This window comes from Rattus rattus, chromosome 5 (genome assembly GCF_011064425.1).
Source record: "Rattus rattus isolate New Zealand chromosome 5, Rrattus_CSIRO_v1, whole genome shotgun sequence".
Classification (NCBI taxonomy): Eukaryota; Metazoa; Chordata; class Mammalia; order Rodentia; family Muridae; genus Rattus; species Rattus rattus.
This window is the reverse complement of record NC_046158.1, coordinates 67,120,785-67,136,515: the sequence shown is the minus strand read 5'-3', so window position 1 is coordinate 67,136,515 and position 15,731 is coordinate 67,120,785. Positions and strand designations below refer to the sequence as shown.

At 46.5% G+C, this 15,731-nt stretch overlaps 1 protein-coding gene across 1 annotated transcript in view; it reads right to left on the bottom strand.

Moving 5' to 3' along the window:
• Nucleotides 1-8,603: 8,603 nt before the first annotated feature.
• The window catches only part of Syt13 (synaptotagmin 13), a 40,760-nt gene continuing 33,632 nt past the window's right edge, over nucleotides 8,604-15,731 (bottom strand). Inside the window, exons 5-6 of the mRNA XM_032903752.1 lie at nucleotides 12,943-13,072; nucleotides 8,604-11,076 (exon numbers count right to left, since the gene is read on the bottom strand). Coding sequence (XP_032759643.1) covers nucleotides 10,772-11,076; nucleotides 12,943-13,072 — 435 coding nt within the window. The 3' untranslated portion in view covers nucleotides 8,604-10,771. The remainder of the gene's footprint in view (nucleotides 11,077-12,942; nucleotides 13,073-15,731) is intronic.

Sequence of the window (15,731 nt, the reverse complement as noted above, 5' to 3'; positions counted from 1 at the left end):
TATTAAAAACAATTCTCAATGTTATTATTTGGCAGACTGTGCTTTATAGTACCTGTGTGTCGGGGCTAGAACACTGGATACAAATAGAGCTATGCTGGTTTATAATCTGTATGCAGCGTCTTTCCTTTTGTCACATTATCCTCGTAATGTAAGAAGATTATTAATAAAAGCATTTAAATTGACACACCAAGCTTGGCTCCTTGTTTCTGTGACAGGCCTCAGTAAGTCGTGAGACCACCCCAACTCGCCCCCAACCCATCAAAGGGGTTGGAAGGAACACAAGTCCTTGTTAGCTGGTGGTCCCTGCCTTCTCCCACTGTGACCTCATTTTCCCACTGCAGTCCACTTCTGTCTGGCAGGAAGCCCCAGAGTATGTTAATCAGGCCAAAGAAGGTGTGACTGAAACCGTGTAAAATACCTACCCCATGAACACTGGCCCCACAAGAATCTCTGTGGGGAAGCATCCAGAGCCTCTGCAGATCCACTGGTTCCAGCTCTCCCACTTAACTACCTTTGGTGGCCCTCCACGTGCAGGCCTGATCCCCACTTAGAAAACTCTTAGAACCTCGTTGATGGCACTGGAGACAGCAGGTGATGAGCAAGATTTTTCCCACATTTTTTGAGGAAGGAATTAGACAGGGATAGAGTCAATATTGGCAATGTAGTCAAATACCTCAAAGTGCAGGTTTTTCCTCTTGAGATGCTGAGGCCTCCACTCTCAGTTCCTATGCCCCTGACTTCCTCACAGTGGTCTTCCCTCTTCCTGTCTCCTTACTTCTGTCTTCTTAGCGTTAGACATTTTTCTTTCAGCCCAGAAGTGCTATCATCTTGACACTGGTCACCAAGCAGCTGTTGTGTGACACTATTTCTGAGGAAGTGTGAAAAAAAAGTCTTCTCCATCCAGAGATAGAACCAATAGCAGACCGAAGTAACTATATCAACAAAGTCAAACTTGGTGAGCCAATGAGCTTATTGGAGTTACTTGGAAGAATATGGATGAGGGCTTACTTATAGCAACATGGATAACTCAAAGGCTGCTACACTGCCAAAGGCCCATTCCAAGGTGAGTGGTCTCATGAAAACTGGAACCCTGGCCATCTCTTGACAGCTTGCATCAACTCAACAAGTAGGAGAGCCTGCCCTTACTAAATATATAAGATTGGAAAGGGAGGGGACTTAGAACTCTGATTAAGTTTCAGGAACTTCCTGAGACTTATGAGTTGTTTATTTCTAGAGTCTTAAGAAGTCTCTCTAAAGAAACTCTCAAGTCCTAATGAGCCTCCTAATGAGCCTCCATTCAGGATGCATTGTTTCAATTTAGAGGAAATGCTACATAGCTCTCTACCCCTTCTTCCAGTTCTTTCTGCTCTCTGTTGGTGATGTTCTCTAAGCTTTAGAATGGTGACTTAACTAAACCTTGGGCTACTCTGCCACAGCAACGGTCCCTTATTCTCAGGCCCTTCATTGGTAGTTACAAGTCTTTGTAGCCTATCATCACTTGTAAAGGAAACATCCTTTTATGACCAATTACAATTGACAACAGTGCTTTATGGCCAGTTGTCATAAACACGCTTAGAGAGAAGTTTGACAGAGCCATATCACGTCCACGTAACAAAAAACAACAGCAGTTGTTTCCCTACAGAGACCTGGGGCCTCCATAGCCATTTTTGTTTTCCAGACATGGTTTCTCTGTGTAGCCCTGGCTGCATCCATCTCTCTCTCTCTCTCTCTCTCTCTCTCTCTCTCTCTCTCTCTCTCTCTCTCTCTCTCTGTCACCAGGCTGGCCTCGAACTCAGAGATCTGTCTGCCTCTGTGTCCTGAGTGCTGGGATTAAAGGCATGCACCACTATCACCAACTCAGTCACAGGTTTTTGCCTTAGATTGCAGTATCAGACGTGAATTCCTCCTTATGGGGTGGGCCTTAAATCCAATCAGAAAGTTGTTGGTTGAACCCTAAACAGTACATGCCACTACTGTTCCTATAGTCACTTCTTTCTTAGCCTTATGATAAGGTAGCTGCAGGGTACACAGCCAAGTTGGTGACAACTGTCCCCTAGCAGGTTATGCTGTACCTTCCAACAATATAAAAACAAGCCAGAAGGGAGTGAATATTCAGTTCAGCCCCAGCTTTATTTTTCTATGTCTTATAATCATGCACTGTCTTCATCCATAGGGTCATATTATCCAGCTCTGGTATGCAGCTAACAACAGTAGTAGTGACATCATTATTTGGGGGGAGGGCTCTGGGGCCTCCTTGGCCAACGATTTCCCATTCTGAGCTTTTTACTCAACAATTCTTTGACTTCTGTGAGTGCTCATTCCCATTAGATGACATGTCTGTGTCTTTATTTAAAATCAACAATTGCCCCTACTGCTCTTTTACAAATCAGTGAAACGCTTGAGGTTTGGCATTAGCCACAAAAGCCTTTTTTACAGAGAGTTGCAGGATCTCTAAAAGCCCACCATCATCTATCCTAGAAAAAAATTTCTAGTTTGTTTGGGTCAGCTAAACTAAGCTACAAGGATGGTTAAAAAAAATAAAAGTTAACAAGGCTCAATATAGTATGAAAAGATTTCAAGGCTTTTTATCAATTCTTCAGTCAAAAGAATTGGGTACTGTGACATTGCCACATTTAGCCTTCTGTGATCCATAGGTATTCCCCTTAATTCATCTGCATGATGCTGTTGTCATGACTACTGTGCATCGCCCAACCCCTAATGGTCCAGGGAGGATAAGGTGGACCCCATTCATTGAGGAGACATAATTCTATAGCAAGCAGTGGAAGATGGCTGCCCTGGGATTTCCTTCCAAACTGCTCCAGTCATAGATAAATTCAGCCTTGTTGCCTATCCTGTTGAACATCTAATGACCTTGCATCCACCACTACATTAAGGAGGCACAACATTCCATCCGCCATGGGGGAAGGGTCCCCATATTAAGGACTTTCCTCACAGGCATTCTGCCTTCACATATACTACCTCAGTTGTATGCCTCAGAACCTACTGCAGGGGCCATGAAGCCACCACCACTGCTCCCAACTCTCCAGCTCATCTTTGGTTTTGTCAGTCCTTGCATGGATACCAATTGTGTTGTATGATACTATTTTGGGGGAAAATCAAATGAGCATTTTCTCATCCTAGAGTGGGAGCCAATGACAGACCAATTAACAGTAGAACTTGGTGAAAGAGTTTGAAGTTTTTTTCAGGAGTGTGGGTGAGTGCTTACTTACAGAAACACAGGTAACTCAAAGGGAACTTACATCACTATAAACCTACCAAGCACAGATGACACCTTCTGAAAACTGGAACCCTGGAACTTTCTGCACAATTTGCAGAGTCCAGTCAACTCCTACTGTTTATACACTCTTGAGTAGAGAGGGGCCCTGTGAATCTAGTCAGTTTCAGGGGCTTCATGAAACTTGTGAATTGTCTAAAGGAGCCTCTTCCTAGAATAGGATGTTTCAATTAGGAGGATATTATTACACAGTGCCCCCAGATCTGACACAGATTTGCAGAAGTTTGTGGAATATAATTTTGTCATTAAGAAGCAAGGGAAGAAAAGACCTCCACCTGCCCTTGCTTATGAAATTGTCCCCCCAGAGTGACTCTTGGAGGACACTTACTTCTTGGAGGATGTAGTAAGCTCTCTCCATTCCCTTCTCTCTTTTCCCCAACTTTCCAAGGTCCAAAGGACAAGTTGAAGTCACTCCAGAGAGAAGACTCAGGAGCCTGTCTAGTATCCTATGGTTCTTCAGTGCTTCCAGTGTTTCTGTGACAACTTCAAGAATAGTCCTTTTTTTTTTTTAGAGCGGATCTAACTATGCTTCTCAATTAGCTAGACACATAGATTTCCCAGGGGAAATTGTCCCGATGTGCTCCAGTCCCTGTGTGCCTCCATGTCTCATCCTGTACTCATTTAGTGGTCACACTGTCCTCAAACCCCTGCCAAGTTTTTGTTTGTTTTATTATTATTTTATTTTATCTGATAAAATTATTATTTTATTTATCTGATACTCCGAGCCTATGCCCGAGACAGCTGTTCCCAGTATAATAGCAGGTTGTGGCAAAATGCTAGTTATGGCCATTTTATACAACCCTCTCTCTCTCTCTCTCTCTCTCTCTCTCTCTCTCTCTCTCTCTGTCTCTCTCTCTGTCTCTCTCTGTCTCTGTCTCTCTGTCTCTCTCTGTCTCTCTCTCTCTGTCTCTCTCTCTCTCTCTGTCTCTCTCTCTCTCTCTCTCTCTCTCTCTCTCTGTGTGTGTGTGTGTCTCTTTCTCTCTCTCTCTCTCTCTCTCTGTCTCTCTTTCTCTCTCTCTCTCTCTCTCTCTCTCTCTCTCTCTCTCTCTCTGTCTCTGTGTGTGTGTGTGTGTGTGTGTGTGTGTGTGTGTGTGTGTGTGTGTGTGTGTGTAGTTCCCTTTCCTAAGTAATGCCAATGAAGAGAAAGTAGAGATGTTTCACTATGGTGGGTAGTTCCTGTCAATAAGTAGGCAGGAAATGGTGTATGCTGATGGGATGGAGGGCTGTAAGCAGCTCCTCAAAGGAGCCTAGTGCCAGCCCTGCATTGGGCACAGCTTGAGTCCTGTGTTCCTCCTCATTGCCTCATTGTCTTGGTTTCCTCATGCAATCAGAATGACCCAGCACTTGACTTCTGGTGGCATCTGGCCTTGACCCAGTCCCTTCCCTGCAAAGTGAAAGGTTGGCAAGTTTACCTATGCTCCTTTTTCTTGCCCGTGGACAGAATCCCAACCAAGCCACCAAGCATCTCCTAGTACCCCTCTCCCTGCACCCCCTTCCAGAGGGAAGATCTCAGCTCCTTTTAAGTTAGCCATGTCTGGGCTCTGTAGCTCCAGATAACACTTGGCAACTATAACCGATACTTCTAAGTGGTCTTCAAGTAGTGATGCATGGCTACGGGATATACCCGAAGAGTCTTGACTTTACAAAGAGACGTACCATATTAAAATTCCCCAGTCTCTTAGAAGCACACAACCTTGGAAAATGAGGAATCCCAGTCTGCATCTTCAGTTGCTCAGCACAGAGGGGAGGTCTGCTGTGAATGATTATCTTTTTGTTTCTGTTGTGTCCTCTTTGATCAGGATGAAGTGGGTGCTGGGAAGTATTGGGGTTCTCACCTCCTAGAATTATTGGGAATACCTGACCTTAAGGCCTGAGTGGGAACCACCATTTCCTCTTCCGAGAGGGCACTGGAGTGCTGGAGGCAACTCAAGACATCCCAACAGCAGGTTCTCAGCACAAAGAGATTTATTTATCACAGAGGGACAAAGACAGAAGCTAGAGGATAAGGAAGAAAAGGAAGAGAAGAAGGGAGAAGGGGAAGGGATGTTTGTCCCAGAGGGGGTCAAAGGTCTGCCTCTGGATAAAGAGGAGACAGACAGGGCCCATAGGAAAGTGGAGTTTATAAAGGTAAGAGGGAGACTCCATGTTAGGATGAGGTGTTTTAAGCTTTTTTTCTATTGTATTTTATGTATGTGAGTATACTGTAGCTGTCTTTAGACACACCAGAAGGATCTGTACCAGATCCCATTATAGATGGTTGTGAGCCATCATGTGTTTGTTGGGAATTGAACTCGGGACCTCTGGAAGAGCAGTCAGTTAACTGCTGAGATGTTTACTTTTGATTGGGCATGTTAATTAGGTGAGCCAACAAGGGCTTTTGATTACTGAACTTCAATACTTTGATAGCTAGACATTGCAGTCGCCTCAAGAGGAGGAGGTGGCCAAATAGTGGAATAGAACTTGGTGGCTAACTTTAGAAATGTAATCTAAAGATTTTTAGCAAGACAGGGGAATAGGGAGAGGGCAAGGCCTGCTAGGCAATGTTTACCATACTCTGGCTGGCTAGAGTCGCTTCAACTGGGATTCCTTTCTCAGCTCACATCTGTTTATCTCACTTGAGCCCCCAAGCAAGAGGGGCCGAAGGAAAATTTGATTTGTTACTTTGGGCTGGAAAAGCAGGTTCTCCTTGTTTGTCCCTGGATGGCATCCAAGTTTCTCAAGTAGGACTTTTGCCACCCACATTTGCCAGCAAGCTGTCTCAAAATCTCTGGAAAGAGCATCAGGAAATTGGAGAGAACTCTGATAAACAACAAAGCCCAGCTGAAGACCATACTCCTCGGGACTAAGCTTTCATCACAGTGGTCACTACCAGACTGGTTTCCACGACATCTATTTCCAGTAGAGGAATTTTAATCCAACAACACGAGTGCTCTGGCAAGGGATCATATCCAAAAACCTGCTAGGTCTACCTGATCTGACTGGAATGCAGCCAGGCTCTGGATCACAGTATGATCTGGCTGGAATACAAACACACCCTTAGTACACACATTTCATCCCTAACAACATAGGTAAAGTTGGTTTGTAGAAGAAAGCAGCCATGTTTGAAAGTGACTTCTAATTGAGAGGCATACAAAGTGACAAATCAGAGAAAGATTTGACAGAATGAGTCAGATAGGATACGCCCAATGAGAACAGATAGGAAAAGTGAAGCTATGTAAGGGCAGAGCGGTTGAGTATGGAGAGCAGTTCAGTTGAGTTCTGTTCAGTTCTGTTCAGTTCATGCAGTCTGTACAGTCAGTGCAGTTCAGTTCATGGAGTTCAGAGGCAGAGCAATTCAGTGAGAAGCTGAGAAAAGCCAGTTTGAATCAGTCAGCTTGGAGAGGAGTTTTGAGTCAGAGCATGAGTTGAACCAGCAAACCAGAGCTCAGAAAGGACTAGAGAGAGTAAGCTTATTCAACAGTAAGCCTCCCTAGATGACAAGTACATCTGGTGAATAAAAGTTACTTTTAGTTTCCCAATATCAGAGACCATCTGTGCTGACTCACCTGCAAGGGGAGTGCAGGGGTGGGTGTGGGGGGTGAGGAGGAACATTCTTCAGCACTAGTTAGTTCCCAACCTCCCATCTCTTGATTATATTCCTTGCAGATGTCTGCTGTGGAGGAAGATGGACATGTGCTCCAAATGGGATATCCCCAATGTTGGCATCCAACTGGCTCTAAAATGTAATAATTCTTAGGTGGAAAAGTACCAGTGCCCAGCAGTAATCCGATAGATGAGACCCAGTTCTCTCAGAGCCTCAGGTGCCGTGCTCAGGAGAGTACCAGTAGCCTTCAGAAGGGCTGTAGCAGATGCCAAAGCTGTACCCAGTGTTGGACAGAGAGAGCAGCTTTCCTTTCGTGTCTACAGGAGACAGTAAACTAAAGAAATGTGAGAACGAAGTTGTTACCAGACTGTCTCGGCTAGTTTTGCGCCAGTGTGGCACAGCTAAACGTCATGTGAGAGGAGGGAACCTCAATTGAGAAAAACGGCTCCATGCAATCAGTCTGTAAGGCAAACCTGGAGGGTACTTTCTCTATTAGTGATTGATGGGGGACAGCCAGGCCATTGTGTGAGGTGCCACCCCTACACTAGTCCTGGGTCTATGAGAAAGCAGGGTGAGCAAGCCACGGGGACCAAGCCAGTAAGCAGCATGCCTCTATGACCTTCTCATGAGTCCCTGCGTCCAGGTTCCTGCCCTGTTTGAGTTCCTGCCTTGGTTTCCTCAGTAGACTGTGATGTGGGATATGTACGCCAAATATAAACCCCTTTCTCCCTAAGTTACTTTTGGTCATTGTTGTGCATCATAGCAATGGCCCTAAGACACAGAACTACAAAAGGTTAAAGCCGGAAGGACCTGCAGGTCATTTAGTTCAAACTAATTTTATAGATACTGTCACTTAGGCCCAGAGGCAATTAACTAGCTTGAGGATGTAATGGTGGCCAGGGACAGTGCCCTGTAGGGTTACATAGTCTTAGCTCTGTGTCATGATGACACACCTCTTTAATCACAGCACTCAGGGAGCAGAAGTGGGCGAATATCTGTGACTTTAAGGCCAGTCTGGTCTACACCAAGAGTTCTAAGACAGCCAGGAACACATAGAAAGAGCCTGTCTCGAAAATAAGATAAAATGGACCCTCCAAAAAAAATCAAATATCCTTTTCTTACTCTCAAGGCACCTCCTTCAGAGGTCAGTGCAGAGATGGGTCACCTGAACGGCTTAGGGTGGCAGGGTTCTAGGCCATTTGCCCCTGTCTGTTCTCTGTTTTCTCGATCCTCCACTGACAGGGTACTGGGGGAGTCCTGGAGAGTCGCAAGAGCCCACCTGATATTCCTTACCAGGAATGAAGTCAATGCTACAGCACACACACACGTGCACGCACACACACTTCCTTCTCTTTGTTGAGCAGCTCCACTCACTTTTACACATATCTCCCAAGAGACTATACATGTACATGGGAAACAACTGCAGAGAGGGAGGCGGATTTAAATGTGCATCAATAGAATAGACCGTAGTAGATTCATACAGTGGAATATTATACAGCTGTGAAAGGGAAATTAGTTAGAACCACATGTCTGCATGAAGCTTAAAATTTTTTTAAAAAGTGTGATGCAATTTAAGAATTAAAGTAAAATTTGGAAACAGACAAATATTCGCTAGTGCTCAGGGATCAAATGATCATTTACAAAAAATATAAAGGAATGCTTAGAATAACAAATCAGAATGTGAGATCCTTGTCTTCTCAGTATAGAGACTAGAGGAAATTCAACTGTAGTTGTCAAGGTTTATTGAAGTTGGCAGAGGTTTGTGGGTGCTTGATACACAAGATTTTTTCCCTAAATTTTATACATCTAAAATATTAACAAAAAAGAACAAAGAGAAACACTGGGCTGCCAACCCCATTGGAAATGATTTATTTACCACTCTAAGATTTGTGCTCCAAAGTGTAACCAGACATGTGACCACAATGTCTCATGCGACATTTTTGTGCTTTGATTCGGGATGGCATAATGAACACGCAGCGTCTAACAACAGGAAACGGCGAAGGCAGAAACACTCCACAGGACTAACTTTCTCCTCCAAAAATTCCCACCTCAGTTCAGTTCAGATACTGCCCCCTTACCCCGGGACCCATTTCTATCTGAGAGCTGCTGACCTGAACAGCATTCCCAGGATTCTCTTATCTGTTGTTTCCATTAGGGTGATACGCTGCCCACTCACCCTCCCCCGCAGAGTCTTCTCTAATCAGAATGGACAGACACATGCAAGGTCTTGGTGGACACTCAACAAATAGATACCTAGTTGACACTGGGAGGGGATTCACAGAGAACTGGGGTGAACTCCTCACTGCCCATCATAGCCTAGCCTGTAATGGCCTCTCACTTTATTTCCACCTCTTGCTGGAAAACACTCCCTGACAAAGATATAGACCCTAATTGGGAGGTGACTTATAAGCATGGCTGGAAACAGGCTAAACTGATGTAAAAGGTGACTGAAATTTTTTGGTTCACCAGTCTAACATCTCTGAGCAATTTACAGAGGAGGTTTTGAAGAGGAAGCACAGACAATGGAGGAGCCAGGAAGTCCCATCAAGTGGACAGTGACAACTGATGCCTGCTAAGATGCCTTGTTGCTTACCTTCTGAAGTCGGACTGGCAGGCACCCATGACATTGGTGCTGTGCTATGGGTAGCCACACTGAGGCGCTGTGGAGCAAGGAAGTAACTGACAACCGAATTCTGCCTCACAAGTATCTACCCCTGCAGCTAGCTACTTATACTCTTTCCTAGTGGGACATCTACTGGAAATATCAACGGGGCATAAACCTAGCCTTTTGTTATTTGAGTTAAGGGGCATAGACCCCAGGTTGGAGGGAGGCATAATTCCAAGAGGCCACGTTTAAAGTTCTCCCACCTCCTCATTCACATAGCCTGATGGAACAAGCCAAGCTCAGAGCTGCTTCTTCCTGAAGTACAGGCACACTGAGCAGGACAGGTCTGTCACACGGAGTCAACTGGGTGGGTGACGCTGGTAGACATGACAGTTGTCCTCAGAATGCCACAGACACTCCAGAGGAACGGCAACCTAGGTTTGCCAGGGAAAGGGCACTCTACGTGTGATCAAAGACAAACAAAACCCACATCAATTCCTTAAATAAAACAGTCAAAACACACAGTACAGTTCAAGAGTGGGATACGAACAGCAGAAATATAAAAAAGGAGAAGTAAGCGGAGAGCTCTTGTCTTCATACTGCCCAGTGTTGAGATTCTGGAGGTCAGGGGTGGAAAGGTTGCCTGGGTAGTGTCGAAGGGACCTCATCAAGCGCAGCCCCTCCTGCTCCAGAACCCCTGTGCTAGTTAAGGACAGGAGCCTGGTGTATTCCACCTAGAGCATCAGTGTGGCATGAGCCCCCGTGGCCCAGGGACCTGCTGCCAGCCAGTGGTTCTCAACCTTCCAAATGCTGTGACCCTATAATAAAGTTTCTTGTGTTTTGGCAATCTCCAACCACAGAACTATTTTCATTGCTACTTCATATCTGTAATTTTGCTACTGTTATGAATCACAATGTAAATATTTTGGAGATAGAGGGTGGCCAAAGGGGCCATGACACACAGGTTGAGAACTGCTGCTTTAGACCAATGTGAGCAGGGACTGTCTACTGAGTGTACCTGACGCACATCTTTTTCCAAAACACAGATGAGCAAGACACACAGTCTTCTGAGTGACCCTGACATGCCAATCCCGCTCACTGTCCTGCCGATGCTGCTCACTCTTTAGTATTGGGAATACAGTAAGAGAGGAATGAGTTCCTGGCCTCAGCCAACATGTCTGCATCTGTCTTTGGGTGTAGGCATGTGGACAGGGCACGAGGGGATGACTGACAGCTGAGCCTGGAAGATGACTGTGTCCAAGAAAGACGGTCAGTGGCCGGTGGCCGACTACAGGTGCAATTGGTGCCACATGGCGATCTGCCGGCGTGGGTTTTTTAGCATCTCCTCCCAGTGGCTTCGCTCAGAGCCGGAGGCATGCAGGCCCAGGCTGCAGCGCCCAAGCTCGAAGCTCGGCCCCTCCTCGCCCTGGCCCAGCACCTCCAGCTCCACACTGGATGCCTGCAGCAGGTCATCTGGTAGCTCAAACATGATCATCTCATTCCACACGGGGTTGATCTTGTGCTTGGCCCGTTTTGTCTGTTTCTTCTTCAGCTTCTGAGCCTGGTGTTTCAAGGTCACCTTGACAGAGACATCTAGGGAGGGGTACAGAGAAAAGAAAGTTGGAGGGGAGCAAGTGACCTGTTAGGATCTGGTCACACCTGGAATACTGATCCTTTTTTGGGGTTCCCTACACTTCCACTGGACCATGCATTCACTCAACAGGGCAGGAACTAGTCTAAAGATAAGGAACGGCAAAGTTGCCATTAGAATGTGTAAGACTGGCCATACAGGTTGAATATCTTTCTCTGGAAGGTTTGGGACCATAAACATTTCAGATTTGGGGTGTTTTTCAGACTAGGGGATATTTGCATATATATTATGCAAATTGGGATTGGGACTCAAGTGTAAGCATAACATTCATTTAATGACTCTTTTTTCTTGATCCTAGGACTTTTCACAAGCATTCTAGCACTGAGCCAAATCTCCAGCCTTCCTTTTACTTGTTCTTTGGCGACAGGATTGTACCAGTTGGTCTCGAACTTTCTCTGCAGCCCACGCAGTCCTGGAACTTGAGATCTTCCTTCACAGAAGCTGGGATTCCAGGCCTGCACCCCTAGGCTTTCATGTGCATCTTATACACATAGCCTAAAGATACTTTTATACAACATAAAGCCAAGTGTTCATGGAGTAGAATTCTCTACTAGTGCCCAAGAGATTCCAGAAGTTGGCATTTATTAGATTTTCAGATTAGAGATACATTAGCCTGTCACAAAACATATGAGGTCAGTAGGTGGCTAAGACCTGAGCACATCAGATAGTCTCTGGAGAATCACTTTGGCCATAAGTCCTTTCTTGGTTTCTGACAAACCAAGTCAGGGGCAAGGGCTTAAGTGTCCTCTAGTTTGCTATCAAATCAGACCAGAAAAATATTGCTCTCTCCACCTTCATCCTCTCCATTCTCCCGTCAAGCCTTCGTGTTCATTGTTAAGATGGTCCTCCTGGCTGTCTGAGTTCTCTTCACATGTCTCTTTCCTAAGTTTTACTTGAGGACCTTGATTTACTATGGAGAGGGTGAAGGCAGGCTCCCCAGCCTCAGGTCCCCAGGAAATTCACAAGTCAGCAGGCAAGCTTCCACCGCTAAGGACAGTTTGTTTTCATTAGTCAAGGTTGCCCAAGCTAATGTGAGAATAATTGTTACTTTGTATTTATTGCTATCGTTATCGCCCCTGGGTGGTTAGTTTGTTATTTCTACAGAGATATTTCAGACACAAAGTGCTCTTCTATAATGGTCCTGATGGGAGCTATTAAAAAAAAAAAAAAAAAAGCAAGACAGAATTGACTGGAAGGGATGAAGCCAGGCATCAGCTTCTGACCTGTGGCTCAGGACTGTAGCAACACCAGCCCTTCTGATTTCATTTACCCAAGACCTGTTAGGAATGCACAAGTGAGTCTGTATTTTTAACTTTTAATACATAAAGATGATTTCTGTATTATTGATATCTTGCATTGAGCACTCCATTCCCTGTGTAGGTGTGTCCCAGGTAATCCTTGCTGCTTTTCTGCTTTGCTAGGAGAGCCTGCTCTGTCCTCAAGACCAGGGACCTATGCTCAAGTATCAGAAGGCAACCTTAAGCCTACAGGCTTTTGTGAATAGGTTTATATGGGCATCTGTACCATAGACTCCTTAAGCCCCAGACTTTAGCAGGTGTGTATGGGAGGGGGCATTTGGCCAAGACTTGGAATGGAGAAGCGAATGGGAGGGTGTAAGAACACTAGTAGAGAGGTGAGAGCACTTAAGGCATTTGTGTGTCTGTCAGACCTGGCAACAGATGCTGAAGGTGACTTCACAACAGGACCCTTGTTCACCCATCCATCTCCGTTTTACACCTGGTACCACTGCCTTCTGCATGAATCCCAGAGCTGGGGCATCCTGCCTGTCTCCTTGCACCCTCACTTACCTTTGCCTAGAAGCTCCTTGGATTGGTTGGAGTGGAGGTTCTTAGCTTTAATCAGCACCACCAGGAGGCGATTGGCAGCTGGAAGGTAGCTGATTGACAGAAGGACCTCCCCAGTTCCTGCAGATGGCTCCTAAACACAGAAGGATAGAGATTGCACTGAACTTGACTTCTGATCCATCAACCGAAGCCAAGGCTGGAGTCACACTACCCTCACACCCCATAGACATTCCAGGATCCACTCACCTAAGGTTCATTTCTCTGCCACTGTACAAGGCAGCAGGGCTGAGGAAGGGGGCTGGCATGTATGCCAACAGGAGAACTTGGTCTACCATATGTCGCCATTCTATGTTTATTTGAAACAGGTCTCACTATGCAGCCCTAACTGGCCCAGAACTCACTATGTAGATCAGGCTGGCCTCCCACTTAAGAAATTCACCTGCCTCTGCCTCCTGAGTGTTGAGATTAGGCATGAGCTACCAAGTCCTGGCACATGCTTTCTCTTTAAATCCAGTTATAAATGTAGCCTCTCACGCTACATGGAAGGTGGAAAGCAGGGGCCCCTCTCCTTCTGCACCCTTTGCCTAGACTCTGGGAGTACCTTGGTAGATATCTAGGGCCCTAGGGAGCCCAGTTTGAGAGTCCTAGCATGGACCCACCAGGCTCCTGGGGGAGTAGAGTTATTGCTTCTCACTCCTCTCTCCTTGTGTTTATTTTAATTCTGTGTATTTGTGTGTGTGTGTGTGTGTGTGTGTGTGTGTGTGTGTGAATGTGTGAATGCAGATTCCCTCAGAGACCAGGTGACACAGATCCCTTGAAACTGGGGTTACAGGTAGCTGTGAGTCATCAAACACATATGCTGGAACGTGGGTCCTCTTCAGGAGTAGTTGGAGCTCTCCATCACTGAGCCATTCCTTCAGGCCCAAGTCGTCCGTTTCTTTGTTTGAAGAGATAACTCCAGCTTTATAGGCTAACATCACCAATGAAGTGGCATGTCTAATGCTTAACAGGGACTGGATTCACCAACAGGAACCAGCCACATGAGCACAAGGCTCCAAGGACAGCTGGCAAGGACCGAGTGGCAGTGTCATAGTCAGGGTAGGCTGGAGACACTCTGTCTCTGTCCACGCCAAGCACCTCCCAGTCCCCCTTACTCCCACATGTACTGGTTTACCGTGTCCCCATCAGCTTCCTGCAGGAGTGTGAACTGTTGTTGCCAAGTCTTTTGAATGACACCCTCCCTGACCTGTGGTACAGCTTTTAAGCCTCAGATTTTGCCCCTTTTTTTTTGTGCTGATCAGTGAGGGGATCCAGGGAGCCCATCCCCCACCCACCAATGAGGTCACTGTGAGTGGTTTTGCTTCCTTCAGTCACACTGGCACAGAGCCCAGCGGTGGATAGTGGAACCCTGCTGTGTGTTCTGAGCATACCCTCTGCCTGTCATCCATGCCTGTCGTCCAGGACAAATGTCTCTCTGCCATGGCCCCAATGGCTCGTTCTTCCCAGGGGACTCTTTTGAAACTGCTCTTGAGGGAGGAGCCAGGTCTCTACCCTAATTGAGTCTGCTCTGCTCCTCTAATCTTCTCTCCCCTTTTGAATTGCTTCTAAGAATTGGGGAACCTGCTGGCCATTACCTCATGTTGGAAACTGAACCCCCAAAGCAGTAGCAGTATCCCCACGGAAAAGTGAGATAACCTCATCCACACCTTTGTGCCCACAATTGTCCTTCCTCTGCCATCTCAGGACAGGACAGCACAGGACAGGACAGGAAAGGCAGACAGCTTTCTTAAGTGGTTGTTAGACTTGCCGCCCTCCTGGTGTAGCAGGCAGGGGAGGGGGTGGGGCGGTGGGGGTGGGGCAGCAGGGGACGGGGCACAAGCTTTCCTGTCCTTACTAATTGGACCCTTGAGGCAGCTAGTGGTCTATCCCAGTCTGTTGAGACACCCAGAGGCAGGCCCTGGCCTTGAGATTTCAGTAGTAGTTTAATTAGATTTAGACGGCTAGTCACATGACAAATTGATCCAGGAGTGTCAGGGATTCTTGGTGTGACAAGATTACAGATGGCCAAGGTCTATTAAACACAAGCTCTGCTTCACCCAAGTGCGTTGCCTGTCCCACCAGACTGCAGGTTCATTACACATCCCTGGCACCAAACATGCCCTGGATACAAAATAAATGTTTGCCAGAAAAATATCAGACATCTCTCTTAATCTTGGCAGTGACCTTGGGAAAGGCACTAAAATTCTCATTCTCCACAGGAGAGTCAGGTGGGGTTTGCTACCTCCTGGGTCAGTAGCTATGACACAGCAAGTCCCAGACTCCCGTGGAATCTGCTCTAAGTCCCAGGTCACTGCTCCGGCTTCCTAGGTGGACAGTCTGTCTTTGAACTCTCATGTCAGAGTGGAGGCAGGGAGGTCTGGGAACAGGTGACAAGCACACAGCCCAGGAGCAGCAGAGCTGGCAAGGTGACCCATCAAAGTGACACAGCTGTCCTGGGCTGCTATTACAGATGGCCAGGCCTGAGCCTTCTGCCCTCCACCCCTCAGCAGGCCTGCACTCTTGATGGGCTTCTCACATATGTGAAAGTGAAGACCAGGATCAGCCTTGTGGATGTCATCATGCAAGAGAACTGCAGGGACACCTGGCCTTGGCCTCTGATGCTCAAAGTACCACAAGTGAAAACCAGCCTTTCCCCCCCTCTTCCGGTCTCTCCCCACCTCCTTTTGTCTTAGATGCTCGGTGAATCACTCCAGGCGGCTCTCAGAGTGGGGTGCTCTGTTGTCCCTAATGAC